The sequence below is a fragment of the Hypomesus transpacificus genome, unplaced genomic scaffold (assembly GCF_021917145.1).
Source record: "Hypomesus transpacificus isolate Combined female unplaced genomic scaffold, fHypTra1 scaffold_27, whole genome shotgun sequence".
NCBI lineage: Eukaryota > Metazoa > Chordata > Actinopteri > Osmeriformes > Osmeridae > Hypomesus > Hypomesus transpacificus.
Genome location: NW_025813796.1, coordinates 3,781,848 through 3,809,616, shown reverse-complemented (window position 1 = coordinate 3,809,616; position 27,769 = coordinate 3,781,848). Strand labels below are relative to the sequence as shown.

Sequence of the window (27,769 nt, the reverse complement as noted above, 5' to 3'; positions counted from 1 at the left end):
TATTACATGACCTTATAACAATAGGCAGCAAAAGTTGATCAAATGTTGCGCTGATAATGCCAGTGTCGTTGTCATACCGCTGCCTTAATGAGCTGAGTTTGCGCAATAGCGTGTGTGCGCAAATTTGCGCACACCTACATCTCAATCAAAATAGGTACGTTCTCTGTCCTTGCGGTCTTGCAAGATCTTCGATTACAATGGGAGTCTATGGGAGTGTTGCAACTCTTTTTCTATGGCTCTGGTTTGGGCTTAATTTATTCAGCACACTTTTGACCAATGACAGCCGGGGGTGGTACTGTACAAGTGTGGACTTGAGAGTGACAGGTGTCTGGCACACCCCCTTGTTTTGTCACCCATTTGGGCTAAATTCATTCAGCCCACTGTGGAGGAAATTGGGATTTCTTGTGTACTTACATCAAGGCCGTAGCCATGGAGTCAACATTGGTCAACATTTCTTTATGATCATTTTGGACAGCGTGGGTGGTTGCCTGTCGTAGCGTAGCACATTTATATTTTTATATCAGTACATTGGGGGGGACATTTTGACCAGATTTGAATATTGGAGGGGGGGGGGGGGGATGTGTGTCCCCCAATATGTATTATGATTACGGCCTTGACTTTATTGACATTATTCACTAATCAATACAACTTTTCACCAATCAATAGAATTTGTCATTGGATACTAATAACAGTACCGTATTTTCCGGACTATAAGGCGCACTTAAAAGCCTTTAATTTTCTCAAAAAACTTCAGACCACCTTATAATCCGGAGCGCCTTATATATGGATTGATTCTGGTTCTGCTTACTGACCTTGAAGCGATTTTGGTACACGGCGCTCTGTCAAAATGTTTTAGTACGACTTTGGTAAACTACAAAGCCGCACCGCTTGCAGCATTACGGCTACCGTAGTCAGGAGTGTCGTGGAGTAATACATACTGTGCTTCACCATAATATTCCACTGTGAATACGCTAAAGTTCAATTTAGCGGTGTCAGACTGTTTTTTTTACGTGTTACAACTGAACAAGGTTGGGAGTTATTGTGAATACGCTCATTAACGTTTGAACAATGTTGAGAGTTATTGTGAACACGTTTAATAAAGTTTGACTGACTGACTTATCTGACTGTTTTGTTTTGCTTAATGCGCCTTATATATGAAAAAATATTGTAAATAGACCATTCATTGACAGTGCGCCTTATAATCCGGTGCGCTTTATAGTGCGGAAAATATGGTAATAATATTAACAAAAGTAAGAGAAAGTACTGGGTAAACGTCCCCTTGTCATGACTAGGAGGAGAACTCCAACTATGATCTCTCTAGTCTGAGAGTTGTCATGTGTTGGGCGCAGTGAATCTCTCTGAGACTGTTGTAACGTCATTACTGCCTGACTGTCACTATCCAAATGTTCAAATTACACAAAAGGACAAACGCCTCTTAGCAGTCCAGCGACTTAATTTTGAACAATACTGTTTCTATTTTGTTGACCCAAGCCAGCAGTTCACATTTCCAGACAACAGCTTGCTTCTTTTGCGAGTGTTGTCTTCCGTATATTACCGGAGCGATTGCTGCTAATGCTGATGCTGCTAGCGTGCTGTTGTGTGCCTTGCTTGCATGTGATATTTTAGGCTGGAAGTACACCGGTGATAACTAATCACAGCCTGACAATCAGTGCACACAGGCTTGGTTTTGTCAAACGAGCCATCTGGCAATTTATTGAAATGGAACTTCCCATCTAAAGGCCCTCTCTCCATCATTCAGCTACCGTCGACGGTCGAAGTCATGTGACAACAGGTGATTCCCAGAGTCAAAAAGAAAACTGCGTTAAAAGGCACAATTTTGTTCGACAGCCATACTTTTATTCTAAGTATTTGACCTTGGTTACCAAGGGTCTTTTTGGAGTCTTCAAAAGAAAACGCCTGGATGTACTCTTGTAAAACTTGAAATATTAATATATTGTGGTATTATATTTGACTTTTGACTTGAATTAAGTAAGGCTTCATGCTGTGGTCCAATTGTGTCTTCCAGCTAATACCTACCACCTCTAGGCCTCTTCAGGCATGTGTTTTCAAAATCAAATCCAGGCGGAAATAAAAACATTCAATTTCCTTGTGTTCAAGCTTCTATTACTCAAAAACAGTAGGACTTACAGGGGTCCTGACAACAGTGGAAAGAACTTCAGTGTCACCTTTCAAATGAGACAAATGGTTCAAGAACAGCTTTCAATTGACTTTGGCTATGCCCTTTTTAGGAGTATTTTTTATTTGACAGGATTCTTAAGAGGTTAAACGCAGTGGTGCGGATTGCATTCTACAGACCTGCAAACTCCTCAGAGTAAAAAAGGTGACAGGGGGCTGGGGGGGGGGGGGCGTGCCCCCGGCTCAATTTTCTGAGCGTGATTTAAAGGCCATATAGCAGGTTGTACATCACTGTTGATAAATGGGTACATGAAGCACTCAAGATATGTATATAATAAAAAAAATCTCCAAATGGTGTCGTGGAGGAGACTAGGCATAGATATCCATAGACATAATATAGATATCTATGGAGACTAGGGCTGGGCGATGAATCGATAAAAATAACTATCGAAGTAAAGACTTCCCTCGATAAAGATATCGTAACATTAATTCATTTTCAACAATATCAATAATGTCGATAGAGAATAATTAGGAACAGCAGTCCATTTAATTTCTGTGATGCAGCAGGAAGTGGCAGAGAAATGCTAGTCTACGCTCACTAAAATATACTGAGCACCTCGAGTGGAGTAGCTAATTTTAACCGCGGAAAATTGGTCGTATTGCCGAAAACATTGGCAGCGATAGCCATTGCGAGGGAGCAACTTCCAATGAAGAAATTATAGATCAAAAGGGTTCGTCTTCTTCAGTTATTTTGAAGTTGTTTGGCTTTTTGAAATTTGACAAAGAGCAGAGCAATGTTCGGTGCAAATTAGTGTAGTAAACAAACAGGTGGCTACCAAGTCTGGTAGTACGACAAACTGAAAATGTGGACTTCTTGTTGATCTCGACCTACGGTCTCGGTTAACAAAACGTTTTAACGAATCTCTGATAACAAAGGTGTTGGTAGATCTGTCGAAAAGTCCATATTTGTTATTTGTATAATATAACAGCACGTAGGAAAATCCCAAATCAAACACAACGAATCTGGAGCAGACGCCATGTTGTCAACATCTCCAAGCCAACTGCTTGCTAGGTCCGTAAATTGTTTGCGGGCCTCTGGAGAGGTCCGCAAACGGTTTTGCGGATTTCTTAGAACGTCTGTTGACCAATAAGAACAGCGTATCGGTCCAATTATAATACTAATATATAAGAAATCTTTTTTACCACCTGAAGCAAAATCACTCATTGGAACATGCAGAAAGTGTGAGTTTGTGCCAAGGTATTGATAGGTAGGCTATTGATAAAAAGCAAGGTTTTAAAAAGCTTAAGTTACTTGACCCCAGGTACGTGCTACCTGGCCGCAAAAATGTCTCTCTCACCGCTCTGCCTAAACTTTATGACGAGTGTAGGGAAAAAGTTGAGGAGACTTGTTTACAGATATGTGGTCTATCGTTTAATTATCGTTATCTAATGTAAATATTAATATCTATATCGAAAATGTTTTACCCATATCGCCCAGCCCTAATGAAGACTAGCCTCACATCAGTACTAGAACTATGGCGAATGACTGCAACTCACCAGGACGCTTCACCAACTCCACTCGTTCTCCTCGGACCATCTAACTACATAAAACATTTACACAATTTCTACAGAATGAAACACTTTCTGTTATGTACGCTATTGCAGCTTCGTCCCAAGATCTCTACAGATCATGCAGCTAATTTAATGCTCAAAACTTGAACAAAGGGGCTTATTACTTGAAAAAGGAACTAGAGATGGTAAAATTTGTGTAGGGCGTGCGTCGGTTGCAGATGGGTCAGTTTATTATGAAACAAGACGAACCCCCTTTGAAACTAGCTATTTTAACAACGTTGTCACCAGCAGTATTTTTCAGATGGAATTGCAATTCAAACAGTACCATCTGCTAACTGAAAATATGCAGCCAAACACGTAAATAAGCTTGATATTTATTAGGGGGAAATGGCTAATTCAGAAGAAGTTTGCTGGAAGCAATCATTGTCAGTAAAAAAGCAGACCCTTTGGTCTCAGTCTAGAGCCCTGCATGGAGAAGCTATGAGCCAGCTAGCCTAGCTGATGTTGTTAGCCAAACTTCACTGAATGTGCCGGAAATTAAAAACGTTTCTTTTGACATAAAGTTTAGCCTGTGGCATTGAAGACAGCGACGCACCACACAAGCTTGAGTTTAAATACATTATTTAATGTGACATTACTTACTGCACATGCAAGTCTTGAATTGCTTAAATGTATGATGCTGCCAGTACACCACGGCACGATAGATAGTAGGCTACTTAAGTTACTAGTACTATACAACAGTCTATCCCATATACAGGGTTTTTCCTGCATAGAGAACATTTTGGCACGCGCCAAAGCTGTTTTCCCGAGCGCCAATGACAAATCCCGAGCGCCAAAGGCAAAAAAAAAGCTATGTTCATCACACGTGCAATACATGTCAACGAATGTGTTCTCAACAGAGTATGTTTCAAGTAGGCTACAGCCGAACACTCGTTCTGTTTTGATCAATAGTAATCGAGTTGATGAGCGTGTCTTCTTGTCTGATCAAAACGCAACTGTGAGGTGAGAATCGACAGTGGCCACTAAACTGTCGTTCCGCTGCAAGGTCCAGCCCGACGTGCACGAATACACCTGTACAAATGCAAAAGAAATTTCCACTCAAAATCCTGGCAAAAGTTTGATTTACGATTTCAAACGCAGCCTCTATTGGTGTTCTTAACCTGGAATGATAATATATAGTGCAGTGTTTTCTCTATGGCAACATTTCTGCCGCCACGGTATCAGAAACCAGGCTGTACACATTTTTTGAAATCACGCGTGCAATGCATGTCAGCGAATATGTTCTCAATAGTATGTTTCAAGTAGGCTACAGCCAAACCCTCATTCTGTTTTGAGCAATAGTAATAGAGTTGATAAGCGTGTCTTCTTGTCTGATCAATACGCAACTGTGAGGTGCGCGAATGGACAGAGTGGCCACTAAACTGTCGTTCCGCTGCGAGGGCCAGCCCGACGTGCACGAATACACCTGTACAAATGCAAATGAAATTTCCACTCAAAATGCTGACAAAAGATTGATTTACGATTTCCAACGCAGCCTCCAGTGGTATTCTTAACCTAGAATGATAATGGCCGGGTTTTTCAGATCCGTTAAGAAGCTCTTAACGCTAAGATCGTCTTAAGAACGTTCTAAGAGCGTTCTAGAGCGCCCTTAGAACGTTCTTAAGACGCTCTTAGCGTTAAGAGCTTCTTAAAAAATCTGGGAAACCCGGCCAATATATAGTGCAGTGTTTCTTCCATGGCTAAATTTCTGCCGCCACGGTATCAGAAATCAGGCTGTACAAAATGTTAGGCCGTCTATCAGCAGTGATTGTTAGAGTGCATGTCGGAGAATTGCACAGACACGCGCTTCACACCGCAGTTGAGATTGCGTATGTGCGTCCTTGAGAACTGTAAGTCGTATAACGTATGTTGTAAGTTCATTTAAGCCTGTTATTGTATAAGTCTAGAGTTCTTGCAAATTTAAATCAAGTTAACTGGTGATTATTGTTGTTTGTATTCTTCCCCTGCTAGCTAAATTGCACGTCTATAGCTATTGCTGCCCTTGCTCAGGTTTGTATTTTAGGTGCATTATTATGCTGAAGTAGTTGTATTTATTGAAAGGTGGGTGTATTGTTAATATTGGCTACAGAATGCTTAGCCTATCAAGATCAAATGAAGCAAGCAGTGTACATGCTTCAGAGTGGCTACCTTTATCAATAGGCTAGGCTACTAAACTTTTACAATAAATAGTTATGTCAATTATTAATTGGCAGCATTTGTGCCATTTAGAACATACTTTATGAGTGTAAGGTGTCTTTAAGTAGCCTAACTTGATTGCTTAGGGGAAATAGGACGAACAGGTGTGTGTGTGTGTGCGTGTGTGGGGGGGGGGGGGGTGTGTAAAACACCTGGGAATAAATATATTGATTAGAAAAAATAAGAAAAAAATGAATATTATGTACATATATATATTTTTTGGAGCACCGAAGACACATTTTGACCCAGGAAAAACCCTGATATAGTGCTAGTTCTATTCAGCCTAGCACATATGCACGTCGTATCTACTGCGTCGTCTCAGTTAAACTATCAGGGCTTGGAAATACTGCAACTTGCTAAACACACAGCTGTAAGACCCAGTGAAATGTTATATACAGCTAGCTAGCAAACTAACGTTAGCTTGCATTGCTAACGACATTGGCTAACTTCAGTAGGCTATCCACAGTGCAAGCTGGCCAGTGCAAGTAACAGTTGACGCTGGGTGCTCTAAGATTCTGACGCAAGTGCTAAGATTCCGTTGGCCAAGAGAAAAAGTGCTAAGATTCCAATTGGCCCAGAGAAATGTCAATTAAAAGAATTATCCAATAATGTTTCTTAATTCTAAGCCTGCATGGCATGCAAAAGAAGGGCAGCCGAAAAGCGACAAGTTTGCAGGTCTGATTCTATTGAAACAAACTAGACTAGAATTTTTAAGTAAAACTACTATATCGTATACCGTTACCGTCCGTGCTTCAATATGTATAGGCTACCGCCCAACCTTACACAGGGCTCTCATGTGTCACGCATTGAGAGTGAAAGTCACTCATTTCGGTCTTTAGTCACGCCCTCCTAGCCTGACGTTGTCATACTCATAATTCTAGTCAGAATATGAGTCTGAGAACTCTCCGTTGGGCTTTGACTACGGGGCCTGTTTCAAACGAGCCTGGAAAACAAATGCCTCTTCGCTCAATTGGATAGATCTACAACCAATCAGAGCAACAGAGTATGTGACGTATGTTAAGCGCCGCATAGTTGTTGTCAACAGAACTAAACTGAGAGGCAGCTAAATCTTTACTGACTAAACTGCAAGCAGACTTGAAGTATGCTTGAAGAATGAATACAAACGATTTTTGCCTGTGTTGTAAAATTAATTTAAGGGTAGGGGGAGTACTTGTTCACACGGTCAACCTTTTTGAGCGAAACAATAAAGGGCAATGCATATACGAGCAAGTTCTCCGTTTAGGATTACAACTCCACAAAAGAAAAGGAGAAACCACAATGGCCACTGGGTTTTCATTGTGTCCCATCTTCTTCGCGACCATCGGGGCCAGCTGATAAATTAAACTTTTACCGAGTCCCGTAGGAAGGACGGCACTGACGGGGGGTCAAAAGACAGGCAAGAGATAACTGTCTGTCTTCAAAACTTGAGAGCCCTGCTTATGGTAAGTAAGATACATACTGTAGGACAAGGATGAATCGTTTCCTTGTATTCCTTTACCTCCTCAATTGCTAAACAATATGGTGACAGTAGAGTAACATTTAATTCTGACTGACATTTTATTGACGTAGACTGCCAAACCACAACTTGCAACATGAGCCTAAAACTGTAATCCAAAACAGCGGACGCCATCAATAAGGCCAAGGAGAGGGTGAAGTCAAATCTACAGATTTCACAGATTGCAATTGGAAAAAAACAAAATCAGTTTTTCCCCTTCCTCAAGGACAGAAAGGCTGTTGGCTGACACAAATTGTTGGTTCAAATAAATACACAAACTGTCAGGAAGATATCTTGTTTTCTTGTGCTTAAGGCATCAGTTCAAAAAGATGGTGAAAGGCTTTTTACATTTAAACTTCCACTAAACATCCATACAAAAGGTTGATAGCAAAAGAAAAAGTACAAAAATAAAATGGTGTTTGCAGTTATCAACATCCGGTGTTGTCTTCTTTTGGTAATTATTGTACACTATCCTTTTTATACACAACTTGGAACTGATATGAGGAAAGATGATTAACAAAAATGTCCTTTACCCAATAAAAGCAATTTCCAATTGTACCATCTCGTAAAGCTTTCCTTATAAAAGAACACTGAACTTTTTGCCTTCTTCTTAGGTAGTTTCTTTTTTCAGTCTGGATCCCACTGAAAAGGACAGCAGGACTATTTTACAGTGTGTAGCCTTTATCCTAAATACCCTCATACCTCACCATGTCCATTACTGATTACAATGTATGAGATCATCTAAACATGCATAGACACACTCACCCTTTCACAACTTCCCTTCTGCCTTTTCTCAACATCTGCCTGGAGTTGTGGTAAAGCTTACGCAATGGAAACAAGGAAACGAGTGCCCATCCCCACCATGGCAGAGCACTGTGCTCAGAACAGTGGAGATGAATGAAGACATGATTTTAGGGGATACATTTTAGCTTCCTTGTCCTCCATTTGGAATATGTCTCTTTTTCTCTTCCATGGAGCCCACACAATCAAATGGGTTTCACTATTGTGTTCAATAATGATTGGGGGACGCCAAACAAAGCTACAAGTGCTGACAGAGTTGCGTACAATTGGTCAACAACCCTTGCACCATCGCCAGACACCCCTAAACCCATTTTAGAGATATGCAGAAAGCTCATTAGGAGGTGAACATTTCAGAGAGTGTAGCTTAAAACGCTACTCTTCAACTTCCACACAAACTCCCCTCCTACTGCGACAATAAATGCTCTTGAGTAGACATAAAAAAAACTACTAATTCATAATACCTTTGCATCCACAACGTCTGCTCTCCTGATCCAGTGGGACATAGTATATAATTAAATACATCTTCATCTGCTTAAGTCACAAAAACTGGGCTTGGTTCAGTAATCTAAGGGCTATACAGTCATCATCAGTCCTGGTCAAAAGACAAACTATTTTGTGACCAACGTGGGGCTCTTGCGGCGATGGAGTCATATCGTATATCAAGCACTTCAAAACGTACTCAGTTCAGTAAATATTGCAATGTGACAGAAGAAATGTGTTTCAAGGTAACTTTTTTTTAAAGGAGGGAGATAAATATGGGGGGAGGGTTAATAGGAAGGAACTATGACAAATGCTTCATTCTGACTTAATTGCTTCCTTAGTCTACAATCATTAAAGTCAAAGGCCATCAGCACACAATGGCCGAGCTGAAGGGTGAGGGCTGGCTTAAAGAAGGTTTAGCTCTGTTCATTGCAGGCTTTTAGTTGCAGAACTTCCCCATGGGGGAAACATAATCCATTCCTTTAATTGACTGCAAATCAAATTAGGGATTCTGTTAAAAAGGGAGACAGAGATACTTGGGAAACAGGAGCGCAAAAGACACCAGGCTTGAGAAGAAACTGGTCTTCACAGAACTTAACAGGGAGGTAATTTAGAGTCTAAATTGGGTAGATTCTGGAGGCCTGGATGCCCTCACTCTGACTTAACATGAGCCACTATTCTTATTGGAGAGATAAAGGAGTCCATCCATCAGTTTGTTGGATTGATAAGAAACAGTTACAGCAGATGACGTGTGTAAATGTGTGTACAAGGCTCAGTTTGTCATTGTAAATAATGATTATGGAACAGAGAGGGGGTAAAACAAATGAGAAGGCGAGTCGGGGGGTATTTTAACCTTCAGCTGTGGGTGCAGCTCCACTTTGGGCTTCTGCCAGACCTTCTAAATCCACTGGTTGGGAAATGCTAGACTCGGCTACAGGAAAAAAAGAGAGAAGAGAATTAGAACATACATCTACCCTGCTTTTCACGACAGATGTCAAACAGACCAGATGACAATGCAAAACATGGTTTCTTCTGACTTCACCATAATCATACACTATCATTATATTATTAAATGGTGATGTCAACCGCATACAAAACCAGCAGCTTATAAAATTATCATATACAATTAAAATAATATCATTGGGAGGTCTGAATTTCCAGGAAAATTAGCCACACAGAGACAGGGATGAAGGGGAGAGGAGTGCAGGGCTCTGCAAACCAAAAAGGCAATGTCTAAAAACCAAATATAGCTGTGTTGGGAACAGGGGCTTAGTCTGACAAGAGGGATATGCAGTTGTATGAGATGTACTGCTATTGCCTGCAGCAAAAGACAAAAGGGTTTGGACAAAACTAATTATATTACATCTCTGGCATGCAACATCGGCAAACAAGTGCATGTCGTTGGTGTCTTACAAGAAAGGATGACTCAACAAACCCTGGCTAGAAAACAATCAGCACCAGTGTTGCCTAGTGATTTTGCTGGGGACGCACCACAGGATAACCGGGCCGATTTCGGCCCTTCCGACAATCCAAGGTAACATATGTCCCGATTATCTTGATGGTTCCGCTGATTTTATCAGATGTTCCCTTGGTGTGAGGTGTGTTAAGAGTGACCACACACTGTATGAGCAAAACGGCTAAATCTAGGATTTTTTGTCCTCATGTTTGTGGTCTCTCATAGTTTGAAAATCTTATGAGATTTAGAAAATCGTCTAGTGTGTCCCCAGCATAAAGGAAACCAGAATGGGACTTGGCAGCCAAAGCTGCCAAGTTGAAATCAATTCCACACTAATTTAAGTACAATTTCCCAGCAGTCTCTGGTTCGGAATTCGCTGTAGGCCAGTCAATTAGCGATTAGCATTAGGGGGGTAGCGGCGAGCGCTATTTAAGTCCTATCCAGTCCAATACACAACTCACATAGGCTGACACACTGCAAGTAGCCTGATCGGCTACGACTGGCTCAAGGCTGTTCACACCAGACGCCCATTTCCCCCGCGGCGGTCACCAAGCCTTTCAGCTACTCTGAGCTTTCCTTTTTCACATGAAATGCTGACATGCAGGGGCGGATCCAAGGGGGGGGGGGGGGGGGGGGGGGGGGGGGGGGGGGGGGGGGGGGCATGGAGTGGCACATTCTCAGGTGCCCCCCTATTTTCATTGGCTCTGAATGATGTCAAACTCAATTAAAAATAATTTAAGATCCTATAGCGATCTGCCTGGACAGAACATGACAGAAGCCAAATATTCCCGCTTTTCCTAAAGGTTACACTCTGTGGACAGCATAAACTGAGGTAAGTTTGATGGTTTGTGTATGTAGGATACATGAATTGTAATTAGGGTTCCTCCATCAGGAGGAACCTATTGTAATTGTTAGTTTTATTAGGGTTCCTCCGGTAGGAGGAATTAGGAGAATTTTCAAAGCGATGCCATTTGCAGGCCATAAGTCCCAAAACTCTGAAATTCATTACATATGCCTTATTTCTGATGAGGAACAAAAAAGCCTCTAGAACCTATAACGGCCGCCATATTGGATTTTTCAGTACAATAAAGATTAAGGAAACACGGTTTTTCGCTACTCCTCCTACATTTTTGGTCAAATCTTTTTCACAATTGCCAGACAGGATCTCCAGATTGAGCCTCACAAAAGTTATCACTGGAATTTTTATTTTCGAAATCGTTTGTCCGGTACAGCCAATCAAAATCATCAACAAAGGATCAAAACAGGAAGTTGGGTCAAATCTCAAAAAATCTTTGAGATATCAACACCAAACTTGGTATATCGGTGGAAGACATTACAACATGTTCCCATGTGAAAAATTGACTTAATATCTTAAAAAATGACTGATATAAAGCAAATCAAAATTATCGCTAACGCTAAAATAATGCTTTACACATCCACCGGTCTAAAGCGGATACTCTGATACTATCACTAGTTCATATGAAGACTCTTGAGAATGTTTAGTATTCAAATCTGAAAAAAAGTTGAATGTAAGATGAAAAGTCGATTTTTGGTGAATATTTGAAACATGCATGCTTGGCTAATTTCAGAGTTTTTGGGGCTAAATCCTCTCTCCCCTCCTCCTGCCCGCGCGTGCTCCAAATCCTCACACACTCAGCCTTCCCTTGACACACGCGCGGCAAAGACGCACACGCAACATTTCAGGAGAGTGTGGGCTGACCAAGCCCCCACTCATTCCTTGGTCTTTAGCAAAGGCCCATGTGGATCTTGATGGTTTGGCATTTCCGATTTTGTATGCAATGGTAAAAAGGTCTCAAATCCTGAAACATTGATAGTAAAGGCCGAGAAACACTTTAACAAAAGCCCATGTGGATCTTCTTGGTATTGCATTTCCGATTTTGTATGCAATGGTAAAAAGTTATATAAATCCTGAAACATTGATAGTATAGACCAAGAGTAACTACCACACCACAAATGGCCCAACATTACCCATAGGTGGCGCTACAGGCCACGCCCTAAAGCACAAAGATACAAGGCTTTCTGGAATGGATAGGCTCACCAAGCCCCCTCCCTTCACTTCTTGGCTTGAAATAAAGGCCCATGTGGATCTTGATGGTATTGCATTTCCGATTTTGTATGCAATGGTAAAAAGGTCTCAAAATCCTGAAACATAGATAGTATAGGCCAAGAAACACTTTAACAAAAGCCCATGTGGATCTTGTTGGTATTGCATTTCCGATTTTGTATGCAATGGTAAAAAGTTCTAAAAATCCTGAAACATTGATAGTATAGACCAAGAGTAACTACCACACCACAAATGGCCCACCATTACCCATAGGTGGCGCTACAGGTCACGCCCTAAAGCACAAGATACAAGGCTTTCTGGAATGGATAGGCTCACCAAGCCCCCTCCCTTCACTTATTGGCTTGAAATAAAGGCCCATGTGGATCTTGATGGTATTGCATTTCCGATTTTGTATGCAATGGTAAAAAGGTCTCAAAATCCTGAAACATAGATAGTATAGGCCAAGAAACACTTTAACAAAAGCCCATGTGGATGTTGTTGGTATTGCATTTCCGATTTTGTATGCAATGGTAAACAGTTCTCCAAATCCTGAAACATTGATAGTATAGGCCATGAGTAACTACCACACCACAAAAGACCCACCATTATCCATAGGTGGCGCTATGGCCACCCCCCAATTGTCCATTTTCAAAGTGCTGCCATTTGCATCCCATTTGTCCCAAAATTCTGAAATTCATTACATATGCTTTATTTCTCATGAGGAACAAAAAAGCCTCTAGAACCTATAACGGCACCCACACAAATCTGAAAAATAGTTCAATGTAAGATGAAAAGTAGATTCATTGTGAATATTTAAAATATGTATGCTTGGCTAATTTCTAATGCTTTTTCCCCAAATCCTATCTGTAATTTGTTTAAACAAACGTAGCCCTTTAAACCTCTAGGTTTAATTCTCTCTTTTATACATTTAAAGTTGGATTTGACATTTAACAGACATTTAATCATTTAGCAAGTTGTTTGACTCAAAAACCATAACAGTACATGGCCCCAACAGTACCAAGCTCCCACCTTCACTCCTTATCCTAGTAGCCATTTTAGACTAGTAGGCATTGTGTGGTTAGTTTGGCCACAGCTAATTCTACTGTTAAAAGAAACAGAAGGTCTTCTTCTTCAGAACTATACAGTTGAATTAACCAAACACAGCTTGGTCATGTTATCACCTTCTTTGGCACATCTAAACTAAGGACTAGACTTTTAAGAAAGCATGACCAAAGCAATTTGGTGAGGGCGGGTTCCTACATAAACAGTTACTGACAAAGAATTTCAGACAATAACTTAAACATAGTCTTGCATTAAGAGTAGAGTCAACAAATTGAATAACTGTGCTAATGGTTGTTGAAACTCATTGCTCTGAGTTGGTGCATGTCAATTTAGGCAGAAGTCCATGTCTGGTGATATTTGACAACCTCAAACAGCATGAGTCTGCCACTGGGCCTATTGAAAAGGCTCTTGTTTTGATTTGCAATGCAACTATGGGGTGCCAAGCTGGGCCCAGTTGTACTGTTAGAAAGGCCAGTTACATTAAATATTATTGTTGTCATATAGTTTTCTTCCCAGCATTGCAGGCACTAATAAAAGCAGCGGTGTCCAGAAATGTTTCGTAGGAGTGGCGAAAAAGAGAAGCAGAACAGTGGAACACCATCCCACTACCATTATCTCTTATTCACTCTCATCTGTGTTGTATATCTGTAACTGGTATAGTATGGGACAACATGAATGTTTCAAAGTCAAAGTGTAGTAGCGTAGAATAGAGGAACTGGGTGTACAAGCTTCCGCTTGCGGAATGAATGCTCCGTGACATGTTTTATAAAACTTGAGAAGACTCCCTTTATTCGTGTTGTGTGTCCAGTATATAACGTCTCGCCCTGCCTTATCCTACCGCCCTGCTCCCCAGCCCCTTTTAGTAGCCTCATCTCCATGCCCATAACATTACGCCATTAACTAGATCCAGTTACATGACACTGGGAAATGGGTGCTGATGTGGAAAGTCCCCCAAAACAGCAGAAAACAAGGAAAATATTAATCCACCAGTCATTTTTACATTTCAAATATGGAGGCATCTATTGGAACTAGGGGTAACTCCTTTGTTGTACACCCAACAAATATTGGGCTACTTTACATATAATACATATATAACTATACTTATAGGCCTTAATGTAGTTGTCGTCCTACCATTACATACTCGTCCTTTACTAAAGTGTATCTTCCCTCTCATAAAGTTATTGTTGTAATCGAAGCTTTTAAAGAATGGATCTCTGCATGGTGGGCCTGACCAGAGCACGGGTGGCCTGACAGAACACGCTTCAAAGTTGTCACTTTCAAAAGGGTGGCATTTTAACCCTGTTTGTCCAAAATGTCTAAAAGTTGGTACGCATGCCTTATATTGCTCATGGGGAACAAAAGAGTGTCAAGAACCCATAATGTCGGCAGCATGGATATTTCTCTAGAGTGACAATTTGTGAAAAATATCAGAAAATGACTTAAAATCAGCCATTGAGCCAGTTGTCTTGAAATGTTGTGTACATGTATGAAATACATGTCTGTGTCATGTCAATTTGGTAATGGTTTGAAATGTTATGGAGGAACCCGCCATTGCTGCCTGCAGCTATATTTAGTATTATTATTATTAGGGGCCAAGCAGCGAAGCTGCGAGGCATCTATTGTAATTGGTAGTATTATTAGGGTTCCTCCGGTAGGAGGGAATCCTATTGTTATTGGTGGTATTATTATTATTTTTTACCCATGGGAGTCAATGGCAGCCCGTAGAGCACAATGGTAAAAAGTTGTGAAATTTGGCATGTTCAAACTGCAGACCATTAGTAACTACCATACCAAACATGGGCCTTTAGAGACAATAGGTGGCGCTACAGGCCACGCCCCAATATGTCAATTTTTAAAGTGATGCCATTTGCAGGCCATAAGTCCCAAAATTCTGAAATTCATTACATATGCCTTATTTCTCATGAGGAACAAAAAAGCCTCTAGAACCTATAACGGCCGCCATTTTGGATTTTTCTGTACAATAAAGATTTAGGAAACAGGTTTTTTCGCTACTCCTCCTACATTTTTTGTCAAATTTTCTTCAAAGTTGCCAGGGAGGATGTCCGGACTGAGCCTCAAAAAAGTTATCAATAGGATTTTTGATTTTCAAAACCGTTTGTCCGGTACAGCCAATCAAAATCATCAACAAAGGAACCAAACAGGAAGTTGGGTCAAATCTCAGCAAATTTTGAGATATCAACACCAAACTTGGTATATCGGTGGAAGACACTACAACATGTTCCCATGTGAAATTTCAGAATGTTTAGTATTCAAATCTGAAAAAAAGTTGAATGTTAGATGAAAAGTCGATTTTTGGTGAATATTTTAAATATACATGCTTGGCTAATTTCAGAGGTTTTTGGCTAAGTCCTCTCTCCCCTCCTCCTGCCCGCGCGTGCTCCAAATCCTCACACACTCAGCCTTAACTTACACACGCGCGGGCTTGGCAAGATGCACACGCAACATTTCAGGAGAGTGTGGGCTGACCAAGCCCCCACTCATTCCTTAGTCTCTAGCAAAGGCCTTGTGGATCTTGATGGTATTGCATTTCCGATTTTGTATGCAATGGTAAAAAGTTCTCAAAATCCTGAAATATTGATAATCTAGGCCATGAGTAACTACCACACCACAAATAACCCACCCTTATCCATAGGTGGCGCTATGGCCACCCCCCAATTGTCCATTTTCAAAGGGATGCCATTTGCTAGCCTGACGTTTTCATACTCATAATTCTAGTCAGAATATGAGTCTGAGAACTCTCCGTTGGGCTTTGACTACGGGGCCTGTTTCAAACGAGCCTGGAAAACAAATGCCTCTTCGCTCAATTGGATAGATCTACAACCAATCAGAGCAACAGACTATGTGACGTATGTCAAGCGCCTCATAGTTGTTGTCAACAGAACTAAACTGAGAGGCAGCTAAATCTTTACTGACTAAACTGCAAGCAGACTTGAAGTATGCTTGAAGAATGAATACAAACGATTTTTGCCTGTGTTGTAAAATTAATTTAAGGGTAGGGGGAGTACTTGTTCACACGGTCAACCTTTTTGAGCTAAACAATAAAGGGCAATGCATATACGAACAAGTTCTCCGTTTAGGATTACAACTCCACAAAAGAAAAGGAGAAACCACAATGGCCACTGGGTTTTCATTGTGTCCCATCTTCTTCGCGACCATCGGGCCAGCTGATAAATTAAACTTTTACCGAATCCCGTAGGAAGGACTGCAAAAACATATTTTCCATCGACAAATGCCTTGATTGCGTCTCTCTGTTCCTCTTTCAAAATTAATGCGCTGTTGATGTCTTTTAAAACAGACTCGATGGCAGAATCATAACATCCCAGATCTCCAGCGGTAGCCATGTTTGTTCAAAACGAATTCAACTTAAGCGCTCTTTTGTGTCGTGGGTGATTACGTTACTGTTGATCATCTGTCCATCATCGTATAAAGCCCGCCCTGGCAATTTCATTGGTTCGCCCAGATTCTGGTTTTCTGTAGTTGGTCCCCAATACGAGACCCTCCAGACCCAACTTCCCGACAAAATTTTCTTTTGGGCGGGGAGAAGTTGGGCTGGCAGCCAGGCTAGGAACCTATTGTTATTGTTGGTATTCTTATTAGGTTCCTCCAGTAGGAGGGAACCTATTGTTGTTGGTATTCTTATTGTTATTATTATTTTTCTTCTCCTTGCGCCCCAATATCTCAAAAAGTCCCCTGTCATAATTTTCTAATTTGGCACATTGATACTACATCCAAGTGGGTACCCCCACACCAAATATGGGCCACATCGGACCATAGGGGGCGCCACAGGCCACGCCCAAAAGTCCGATTTTCAAAGTGATGGCATTTCCACCTTATTGCTCCAATTCTTCTGAAACTTGGTGTGCATGCCTCATTTTTCATGAGGAACAAAAAAGCCTCAAGGACCCATAAGGTCCGCCATGATGGATTTTCCTGTACAGTGATAATTTGGGAAAACATTCAAAATTCCTCTTCTCTTGAACCAAAGGTCTAATTGACTTGATATTTGGTGCATATATGTATCATTGACGTGTTTAAAAATGTTAATTAAGGTAATTGAATCAAGTACAAAATGGCTAAAATGGGTGTTTTTATGTAAATGTCCACATTGCCTCAATATGTTTGTGTCACTAAATCAAATGTATTTTTGAAGGATGGTTCAAACCTAATAGGCTTTAAGGTGACATGCCTTTGAAGTACCATGCAAAGTTTCACCTTGATATGTCAAAATATGACTGAATTACAGCTGTTTGAACTTGGACCAAATCTGACAATGCTATCTGCCATTGGAGAAACAGCTTTTTTTTTATCATCCAGTTATTGAACTTTGTGTACTATTCCATGCTTGGGAATGGCTCAATTGGCTGAGATGTGGTGCTAAAAAGCAAAGGGTTGCAAGTTCAAAACCAGTCAGAGGCATAGTTTTAAATTTTTTATTCTGACGAAGCGGTTTCTAGCCTTCCGACAAATCCTCCGGTTGTAAAACATAGCAATGCGTGTTTATTTGAGCCCATCACAACACTCCAATCATCTTTTTAGCGAGACTTTGTAAACCACTGCAAAACAAGTCAGGTTCACCACAGTAGCTAGCTACTTGTAGTCTACGCATGGTAGAGATAACGCTAATGGTTATCTCTAATGAAGTCAATTGATTGTTCAGGTGGATTCCTTGTCTGTTGCACAAATTCATTTCAGTAACCTAAGCCAGGACACATCCCCACTGATGCTAGGCGTGGTTTGAAATTCCCTTCCATGACAAGTTATGGCACTCCAAACAACCTTTTTAAAAAACTATAAGTAAGTTATTCTTTACAGCAGCAACCCAGTCATCCCGTTGTCCCATTTTCATAGGAAATGTACAAGCAGTTTCAATTTTGGCTGAATCTAACAACGCTTACCATAGGAGAAACAGCTTACTTTTTAATACAGTTACTGAACATGACACTATTCAACACTGAGAATAGCTCATTGGGCTGGGATGGTGACCTTAAAAGTATAAGGTAGTAGGTTGGAATCCAGCCATTATCTTTTGGCCTGTCATCATTTTGATTATCTGTTTAGTTCAATAGGATGACATCATTCTGAAATACCATGCACAATTTCATGCAATTTCACCTTGAAATGTCAACCGTTTCTTAACCTTTGTCCCAAATCTGACCAAAGCTAATACTCTGCCCTTTCTATTCATACGATCTCAACAGTTGGTGTGTAGCAGAGAGGATAGAGAGACTGACTTGTAACCTTATGCTCATGAGTTCAAATCCCCATTCAGCCTGTTGTTGACACTGTCACGCCCCAATTTTAAAATTTTCAAAGTGATGTAATTTGCATCCCATTTGTCCCAAAATTCAGATTTTTTTTATACATGCCGTATTGCTCATGAGGAACAAATAGGCCTCAGGAATTTATAACCTATAATCCATATTGGATTTTTCTGTACAATGAAGATGAAGGAAACACGTTTTTTTTGCTACTTCTCCTACATTTTTGGTCAAATTTTCTTTAAAATTGCCAGAGATGATCTCCGGACTGAGCCTCACAAAAGTTATCAAAACCGTTTGTCCGGTACAGCCAATTAAAATCGGAAACAAAGCAAATCTCAGCAAATCTTTGAGATATCAACACCAAACTTGGTATGTCACGTGGAAGACACTACAACATGTTACTATGTGCAAAGGCAACTTAATATATTCAAGAATGATTGAAATAAAGGAAATCAAATTTGATCACTAACGCTAAAATAATGCTTTACACATCCGGCGGTCCAAAACCGATATACTCTGATTCAATCACAGGTTCATGTTCAAGTTCAAGACTCTTGAGAATGTTTAGTACACAAATCTAATAAAAAGTTGACTGTAAGATGAAAAGTCGATTTTTTGTGAATATTTTAAATATGCATGCTCGGCTAATTGCTAGGGCTTTTCCCCCAAATCCTCTGTTCCTCACCGCGCGTGCTCCAAATTCTCTCACAGACACAAGGGGCCAGAGTCCCTTGACACGCGCAAGCTTGGCGAGACGCACACACAACATTTCAGGAGATTGTGGGCTGACCAAGCCCCCACTCATTCCTCGGCTTGAAGCATAGGCACTTGTGGATCTTGAAGGTATTGCATTTCAGATTTGGTATCCCATTGGCAGGCCCAAACGTAATACGCAGATTTTTTTCACATTTTCTGCGGTTATTCAGACTGAATCTGCGGAATTCCGCTAGCCTTCCTGTTCTTATGTCGGAGCGACCGAAGATGTTCCACAACAGTTTGATGGCAAATATGGTCGATTGAATGTTGACAGACTTAGAAAAAAGCATTAATCCATCCTCATAAAGATCGGCTGAAAACTCCCTGGCCCTGTCTCTTACTGTAATTTGGGTCGATAAATGTTTCCTATTTTGTCGGAATTCTGCGCCCGCGTATTCCATTTGGGCCTGCCCATTGGTAAGTCTGCAGCATGGATTTTTCTATACAGTGACAATTTGTGAAGAATATACATTTTTTTTAATGGTTCGCAATGTTTGGAGGAATCCGCCATTGCTGCTTGCAGCTATATTTTTTAATTCGTTTTTATCAGGGTAACCACATGGAACGGCCGTTCGTTACCAACATTGTGTAGTTAGGTTTTATATAGGGAGAAGATATTGGTAAAGTAGGGTAGCCTACGTAGGCCTCCAAAGTCATATTTTTTTTTTTTAATAAAGTCTACAACTTTACAAATCATCGCTCTGGATAAGAGCGTCTGCTAAATGACTTAATGTACAAATGTTCACCGTAGTCTATAATTAATGTCGTAAAATCTTAATAACATGTTTTTTTAATCAGTATATGAACTAATATAGTGTATTTTATAATCCTGCAGCCGATTTCGCTAGCGTCTCGCGTAAACATTCGACCAGCTGCCGAAACGATCGCTGCAAGTGGCAGGCATTCGCGGCGCTTCGCAGCCTGTGTGTCCATCCAAATTGATAACATGGGCGCCGAAAGAAAAAAGGCAACTTCCAGGCGCTTTGCAGCCAGTGTGTCCCAGGCGTAACAGGTAACCATATGCTTATGTGGCTGTTGTCAAAGTAGGCCTACCTCAGTCATCTACCATTCACATTCTTTCAATTACTAGGACACCCTTGAAGAATGGAAAATATCTAATCTTAAATTTGGTATTGTAGTTACAGTTTCTACATTATTGAATTAATATCATATAATTGAACGCATCTTTATGAATCCTTGAGGCAGGGCTCCACACTAACTTTTTTTACGAGGAGCACAGTAGCCCCTGACTGAACATTTTAGGAGCGCAAGCAGAACATTTAGGGGCACACCTTATATTGACCTGCAATGCATTTATTAATGTAACTTGAGAGGGTACAATTCACTGGCAATTTTAGACCCTTTTTAGGAGTGCTCAAGCACCCCTAAATATAATCTCAGCACCCCTAAAAATAATATTTGTTTAATATATTGTTTATTATCATTTGATGCTGGTAGTTCATAAAGGGACATCCTTAGTTTTTTTATTAATTCAATATTTTGCATAATAATACATACATGTATTAATTGTTATCCAGTAAAATTAGGGATTTATATTAGCAAGGGGGTTTACGTTTAGCACTTTTGCAAGGCACTGTATTCATGTCACATTCTCATTGGGGGCTGAGCACCCCCCTAAAGGTCTGATCCTAGAATCGCCCCTGGTACAATTTCTGGGGAAATTGTGGGGTGTGCCTGCGTCGGTTGCAGATGGGTCCGTTTTTTACTGTCATTTTTACAACTGAGCGACGCACCATATAAGCTTGAGTTTAAATACATTATTTAATGTGACATTAGGTACTGTACATGCAAGTCTTAGCTAAATTACTTAAATGTATGATGCACTTTTCGATCAGTCCTCCGACACAACAACACAATACTTGTTGAGTATAACAGCGCAACAGCTCAAACACAGGCAGGGATACAGTAGCAACGCTAGTGTTAAATTATGTATTTAGCTGCTCGGCTCCATGAAGCCGGGTAAAGAAGGTCTCGTGAAACTGCTCACCAAAAGAACAAAGGGGAACCCACTTGTCTGGCAGATTAAGACATGTTCGTAGGAACCTAGCGAAAAATAGCCTAAACTTTCCAAGACTTTTTGCTAGGTTTATAGCTACCTAACGAAAAATAGCCTAAACTTTTCTAGACTTTTAGCTACGGTACTAATGCTGAGGGCACGCTGAAATCGCTGTCTTACTAGAACGTCTGATCTATGCGTCGTTGCTAACGTGTGTTGACATTGTGCACACCCAATAAATAACAAATTTGTAGGTCGCACATGCGCGAGTGCTTGTAAAAAATGCTCGCACTGTCTCAAAAACTGGGCGCAAAATGCGACCATTTGGTTGCAGTCTGGAGCCCTGCCTTGAGGGACAAAAAGCACAGACTGTTAACATAAAGACTTCAACTCTCTGATATCCAAGTTGAGCTGAAAGAGCTAAATATGTAAATAAAGTTGTAACGGATCGTAGTTCATCTGTGATCCTTACGGATAAATGACCCCTGTATGGCACTTCTAGTGTTAAGTCCCATGATTATTATTCTTAATAATAAAACTAAATAGAAAACAAAGTAATTTTTGTATGCTTTTTTTACTGATCCAAAAAGTTATTCGGTCCGTGATCCGCAGTGTTGGGGGTAATGCGTTACAAAGTACTTTGTGCGTTACTGTAATCAGATTACATTCGTCTGTAACGCAGTATTGTAACGCATTACTATTGATAACTTCAGTAATCGCATTACAGTTACAAATTTTAAAAAAGTATTGCGTTACTTGCATTACTGCGATCTGCATATCGGAAGGAGAAAAAACAACAAACGTACATGTGTTTGCGTAACACTCGTCACTTGACTTAGCCCCAGAGTTCAACAGGCGAAACAAGAATGGCAGAGGCGCTTAGGACGTCTTTTGAGGGATGGAGGTATGCACATTACTTCGTATAGTTGCGCGAAAGGACAAAAACGTAACTGTACAATGTACATTGTGCCCAACCAAAAACACCTCTCCACCACCATGAACACAACCTCTAATCTTTCAAAGCATCTTGAACGGCATGCTAACTCAAGACTAGTAGCTAAAGATCCCTGGACCCTGAGTGACAGGGGCGGTCTTTCCTACAGGCGGTATAGGCGGTCGCCAAGGGTGCCACTTAGAGGGGGGCGCAAAGAAATGTGCAATTGTGCCCCCTTCTATATCTCCAACCAATATTTTGACATTCAAAAAATAAATCTAACATTAGGGTAAAATGAGCCAGGTATACGTACCCCTTAAAAAAGGAAGAGGTACATACCTCCTTGGTGTTATCAGAACATGCTAGCACAGTGAGGCGTTTGGTTAGTGTGTTCAAGAACTTTGAAGAACGAAATAATGAAGAGGCAAAAACTATCCGGGGCGAAATTTAAGAAGAAAAGAAAGGAAGAATAAGAGAAGTGTGCAAAGGCGAAAGATAAATCCTTAAATTCTGGTCTCAGCCTATAATGAATTCCATATAAGAAAACGTTCATGAATGCGTGAATTGGCCCGGGCACTTTAGTGGAGTTAAGATGAAAAGATTATCATTGAAAGTTTTCGTACTTAAAGAATTTATAATACATGACAATACAATTCTAGAACTGTTATCATTAGCTGCATCACGGGCACTGTGCCCTAGTGAATATAGCATCGGGAACAATGCTCACACAACTTTATAAAGGATGCATGTATTAAAGTTATGTATTGTGCTTATTAAATTGATGTCTTATGAACTTAGAAGTGTACTCAGGCTTAAACATGGTGTCTCACACAGGGTGTGGGAAACAGGCTGTATTTTGTGTCGTTATCTCTCCATTTCAGAAGCAACCTTGATACCGGGCTGAGACAGCACCCAAGCAGGTGGGATGCGTGGGGAAGAACGAACTCCCTGATGCACGAGAGAACAAGCTCAACCCTTTTTTTTATATTTCTGTATTAATATTTCAATTGCACTGTATAATATATGCTGGGGCAGGGACAGATAGCCAGTTGGACTTCGTGAACCAGCCCAAACTCTGTTGCGGGTAGGGAAATGTAGACAACCCCAGAGCTCTGTACTTGTTGATTTCCAACTGCTGCATTAAAGCTGATATTATGGGACCTCTGCGACTCCAGACCACTCTTTCTAGAACACATATTTGTGTCATTGATTACCATCATTACATATTGGATTAGACACAAAGATTTTCAGTCCTTCATACTCCCTGTCACATAGCCTAGTTCTTTAAGGATTTTACAGAGGCGGGTAGCCTATATCAAAAAATAATTGCTGTGTAAGTGTTGTATTGTCAACTTTAGCGAATGGATTGTATGTAATCTTGCTAGATAGTTAGCTAATGCTAGCTAGCCAGTGACTTCTGACGTTCCTTGTTATTGCCATTCAGTCGAAAGATCAGTTCAAGTTTAGCTGTACCGCAATTTGCGTCATTTTCGAAGTGTCATGACATTTTTGTGAATTCCGTTTCGTCTAATTTTGTTCAGGTAGATTGATTGCTTAAAATGAGTGAATATGTGCCACAAGTGACCCAGACCTTCTAAGATTGTTGTTTGTCAGCATCAACAGAACAGAAGACTAAAAAAACATTATTTGCAGGCAATGAGGGAGTGAATGTGACCGTGCACCGTGTGTGCACCGTTGAACACGGGGGGCGTGGCCGGAGTGTAGTTCAGCACAGACTTGACATTTTCTCAGGGATTTTGTTATTTATTTAATGTTTGTTATCGTTGTGATCGTTGTTGTGTTTATTTGAAAGAAATTCTGTTTTGCAGGGCAAAATAGCGTTTGAAAGTTGCAATTCCGTTTTCGTGCAAAATTGTTTTAAACTTTATTTACTTATTTTATTTTGAGACATTTTGCTTACTGCCAGTACTGTAGCCTTGTTAGCTTGACAACTTTTGGGTTGATATTCACAACTTTATCTGTCAGCTTTGTGGTATTAAAAAGCATAAAAGAGAGATCTTGTGTATGTCCTCATTATAATAAGATTTATTGATTTGGGCATATATATGGTACATATATTGTTATTTGGCAAGTGCATCTCAGGTGATGTTATGGAGTAATCCAAAAGTAATGTAACTAGTAGTGTAATTAGTTACTTTCAGCAGTAAGTATTCTAGTAAAGTATTCTAGTAAGCATTACTTTACTAGAAAAGTAAACTAGCAATTTTTTTAGTAACTACCCCAACACTGGTGATCCGTGACGCAAAACTGCGGTACGCTTCGGATCAAGAGTTTTTTCGATCCGTTGCATCACTAGTAAAATTACGGAGCTTCAGGTGTTGATGTCAACTAAAAGCATGAGCTACAGCCTGTCACACATTCTCTGTAGCATGGCACATTAATATGATGGCCGCCTTGTTTCACAATGCCACAAGTCAAATATCAACTTGATATTCAAACGTAACACGATTTAGCCAATCACCGGAGAATGTCTAATATGGGTAGACGGGCTCTGCGTTAGCCTAGGAAACACGGAAAATGACTAAACATGAATCCTGCCATTCTCAACAATATTCAATCACGTATGATCATCGGTTTAATAAGATTAACAAGCAACATTTCAGCTACATGCTACCAGACGACATTGCTCGTGATCTGAAGGAGACGATGCCCGTCATTATGGCAGGTTGTTGAAGACCACATAGACACGTTAATGTGATTGGCTAAAATTGGAAGAGACGGTCTGATAGGCTGCAGAGGATATCTTTTAGAAAAAATACATTTGTGAATATAAGCGCGTCAGTAAAGTTCCAAAAATTCACACCAACGAATGCAGGGATTTGTAACTTGTGTTTGTCAGGTTGCAAACGAATGTAATAGGGTCATTTATTTGTGAATCGTGTTACATTTGTGAATCACGAAATACATTTGTGAATCGTGTTACGTTTGTTTGAATCGTGTTACTTTTGTTTGTTTGAATCGTGTTATGTTTGTATGAATCGTGTTACGTTTGTTTGGATCGTGTTAAGTTTGTTTGAATCGTGTTACGTTTGTTTGGATCGTGTTAAGTTTGTTTGAATCATGTTGCGTTTGTTTGTTTGAATTATGAAACTAATCTAACTCCATAGACCCCAGCCAAAAGTTCTGTGGTGTCCAGAAGGGAGGAGGGAAGATGAATGAAGGCTTGTTGTAAAACAGAAAGTCAGGAGTAATTTATATTCACTGGGTAATAAACGAGGACAGAGAGGAGATAATTGTTTCAGTGTTAACAACTTCTCCCTGTAACAGCACACTTCAATTTCTGTCAACCTGTGATGAAGAGTCTAAGAGCTTAAAGATTTAAAGATATTTTGGTTTGGTAAAAAACTGTTTTTTTTCATTGTTCTGAAATCTGCCTTTAAAGTTCAACCCAGGACAACATTTTGCTTTTTTCACCCCATGAGTGACCAAAATTGCGTTTCAAGACTATCTGCCTGCTCTTAAGGTCTCATGTATGTGACACCTATATCATGACACTTTTCCCAAATTCATTGACATCTAAAGACCTTATCAAAAAGCCAAACAGAACAAAGGCCATCTTGATAATGATCCCTTATAATAATCAACAAGGACACCATTACCACCTCCCCTTTCCCCTTCACTTCAAAAATAAGTAAAGAAAAAATGTATAAAGAGGTAGACATTCTGTTAGTGAGTGAGTAAGGAGAGTGTGTCAGGGAGAGAAATGGGGCAGTGAAACAAAAAGATAAATATGGGGAGAGGAAGGGAGATAGACTGGCAGAGAGACAATGACTGATGTCTTGACTAAAGGGGTCCATTAAAAGGGCCAGTGTGGAGTGAGCCTGGCTAGTTTTTTTGTGCACCGGCTGATTTTCTTTGCTCGACCCAAGGAGGACCCTTAAGTAGCCTTAGGGCATCTGATTCACATAGCCCTTTCACTGAGTATTCTCCATTATCAGCATTTGTTTCACCTGGCACCAGCTAGGCTGATCCAGGCCACTCCAAGTGCTTGTCAAGACAAGCAAAGAAGGGGGGCAAGCTGCCTTAAATTCCCCCCAGGCGCCCCATCGGTTTAGCTGGGCTTCATCCCGAGATTGAAAAGCAAACCTCTTCTTGGTCCAACTCAAAATGTAGGAGCTTGTTAACACTCTCTGTGCCCCTCTGGAGAGCCAGTCTGAAAGGGCTGGTTTGACAAAGTCATAAAATCAAAAAGGCTGAATAAAAGGAAATTACTCAAAGAAATTGAACAGCCAATAGCAGATCTTTGTGGGAAAACAGAATACTCAAATATAAGAGCATGAAGTGAACTAATTTGGTTCTTGTCAATTGGCATTTTTCACATTAATCACATTAGAGTTCCCCGACCGTGATCTCAGGCCAAAGTGTCGGAAGGTTGGTATGCATGCCTTTTTGCTCATGGGTAACAAAAAAGTCTCAAGAACCCATAATGTCTGCGTGATTAATTTTTCATTACAGTGACATGTGAAAAAAGAACTTAAAATAGCTTATTGCTCCAATTGCCTTGAAATGTGTACATGTGGGAAATACATGTCTCCAGCATGTCATTTTTTAAATGGTTTGCAAACATCGGGAGGAATTCACCATTGCTGCTTACATTTTAAAGTTGTTTTTGTTGCTGTTTTTAAATACATGATGAAGTAACACAGTTCTGGAGTTTGAGTGGATTACATGACATAAGACAATATTTATTCTGAATCTTTCCAACAAACTTAAAGAAACACAAATGGAGGCTAACCTTGAGTGTAAGCTAATTTCAGACCAAAATAAGTCAGACAGCTTTACCACAGCTTGTGTTGTGCTGCACTCTCAGAACAGTACTTGCAGGTGGCTGATGTTGGTTTGGCTTCCTTCTAATGCCCACCTACATGTTTTGTTATCTTCTCTCAATATGGGTGCATGCTTTCATGCTGACCAATCCATACCAAAGTAATTAGACCATTTTAACTGTGACTGCTACATTTACATTTTTCATTATACACGGACATTTAGTCCATTACCCACTAACTACTACACTACCCATAATCCAATGAGTGATCTTTATAAAACCTTCCCATATGCAGCATGCAAATTCCTCATTAAGTTATGTGAACTTCACAGCTAACTGAACCTTGAGTCAACTGGCAAGGAAGGTAAGCAGTCAAAACCTGTTAAGTTTATAAGCTAATAAGAAATCTGTAAATGTAAGAGCATTTGAAATGTAATTTGAATCAAATTAGTCATACAGCATTTAGTGCAAATTGTCCATTACATTGAATGGCAATTTAAAACAGCTTGGGCAAATCTTTCTAAATACAGTATATAAAGAAAAACATGGCTGCATCAAAAAAAACAGGAGAAATACAAGGTGGGGTATAATTATAGCCTTATGAAATTATCAAAACAAATTTAAATAACTAGCAGAAACAGCAGAGAGGGGTGGAAACAATGTAAAGCTTTAGCAAGTAATACTAATTGATG

General features: G+C 40.3%; 1 protein-coding gene across 3 annotated transcripts in view; it reads right to left on the bottom strand.

The window, feature by feature from the left end:
- The window catches only part of ror2 (receptor tyrosine kinase-like orphan receptor 2), a 99,952-nt gene that overhangs the window by 21,782 nt on the left and 50,401 nt on the right, over positions 1–27,769 (bottom strand). For all 3 annotated transcript variants that reach the window (XM_047014760.1, XM_047014761.1, XM_047014762.1), the window contains exon 2: positions 9,573–9,650. In XM_047014760.1, coding sequence (XP_046870716.1) covers positions 9,573–9,650 — 78 coding nt within the window. The remainder of the gene's footprint in view (positions 1–9,572; positions 9,651–27,769) is intronic.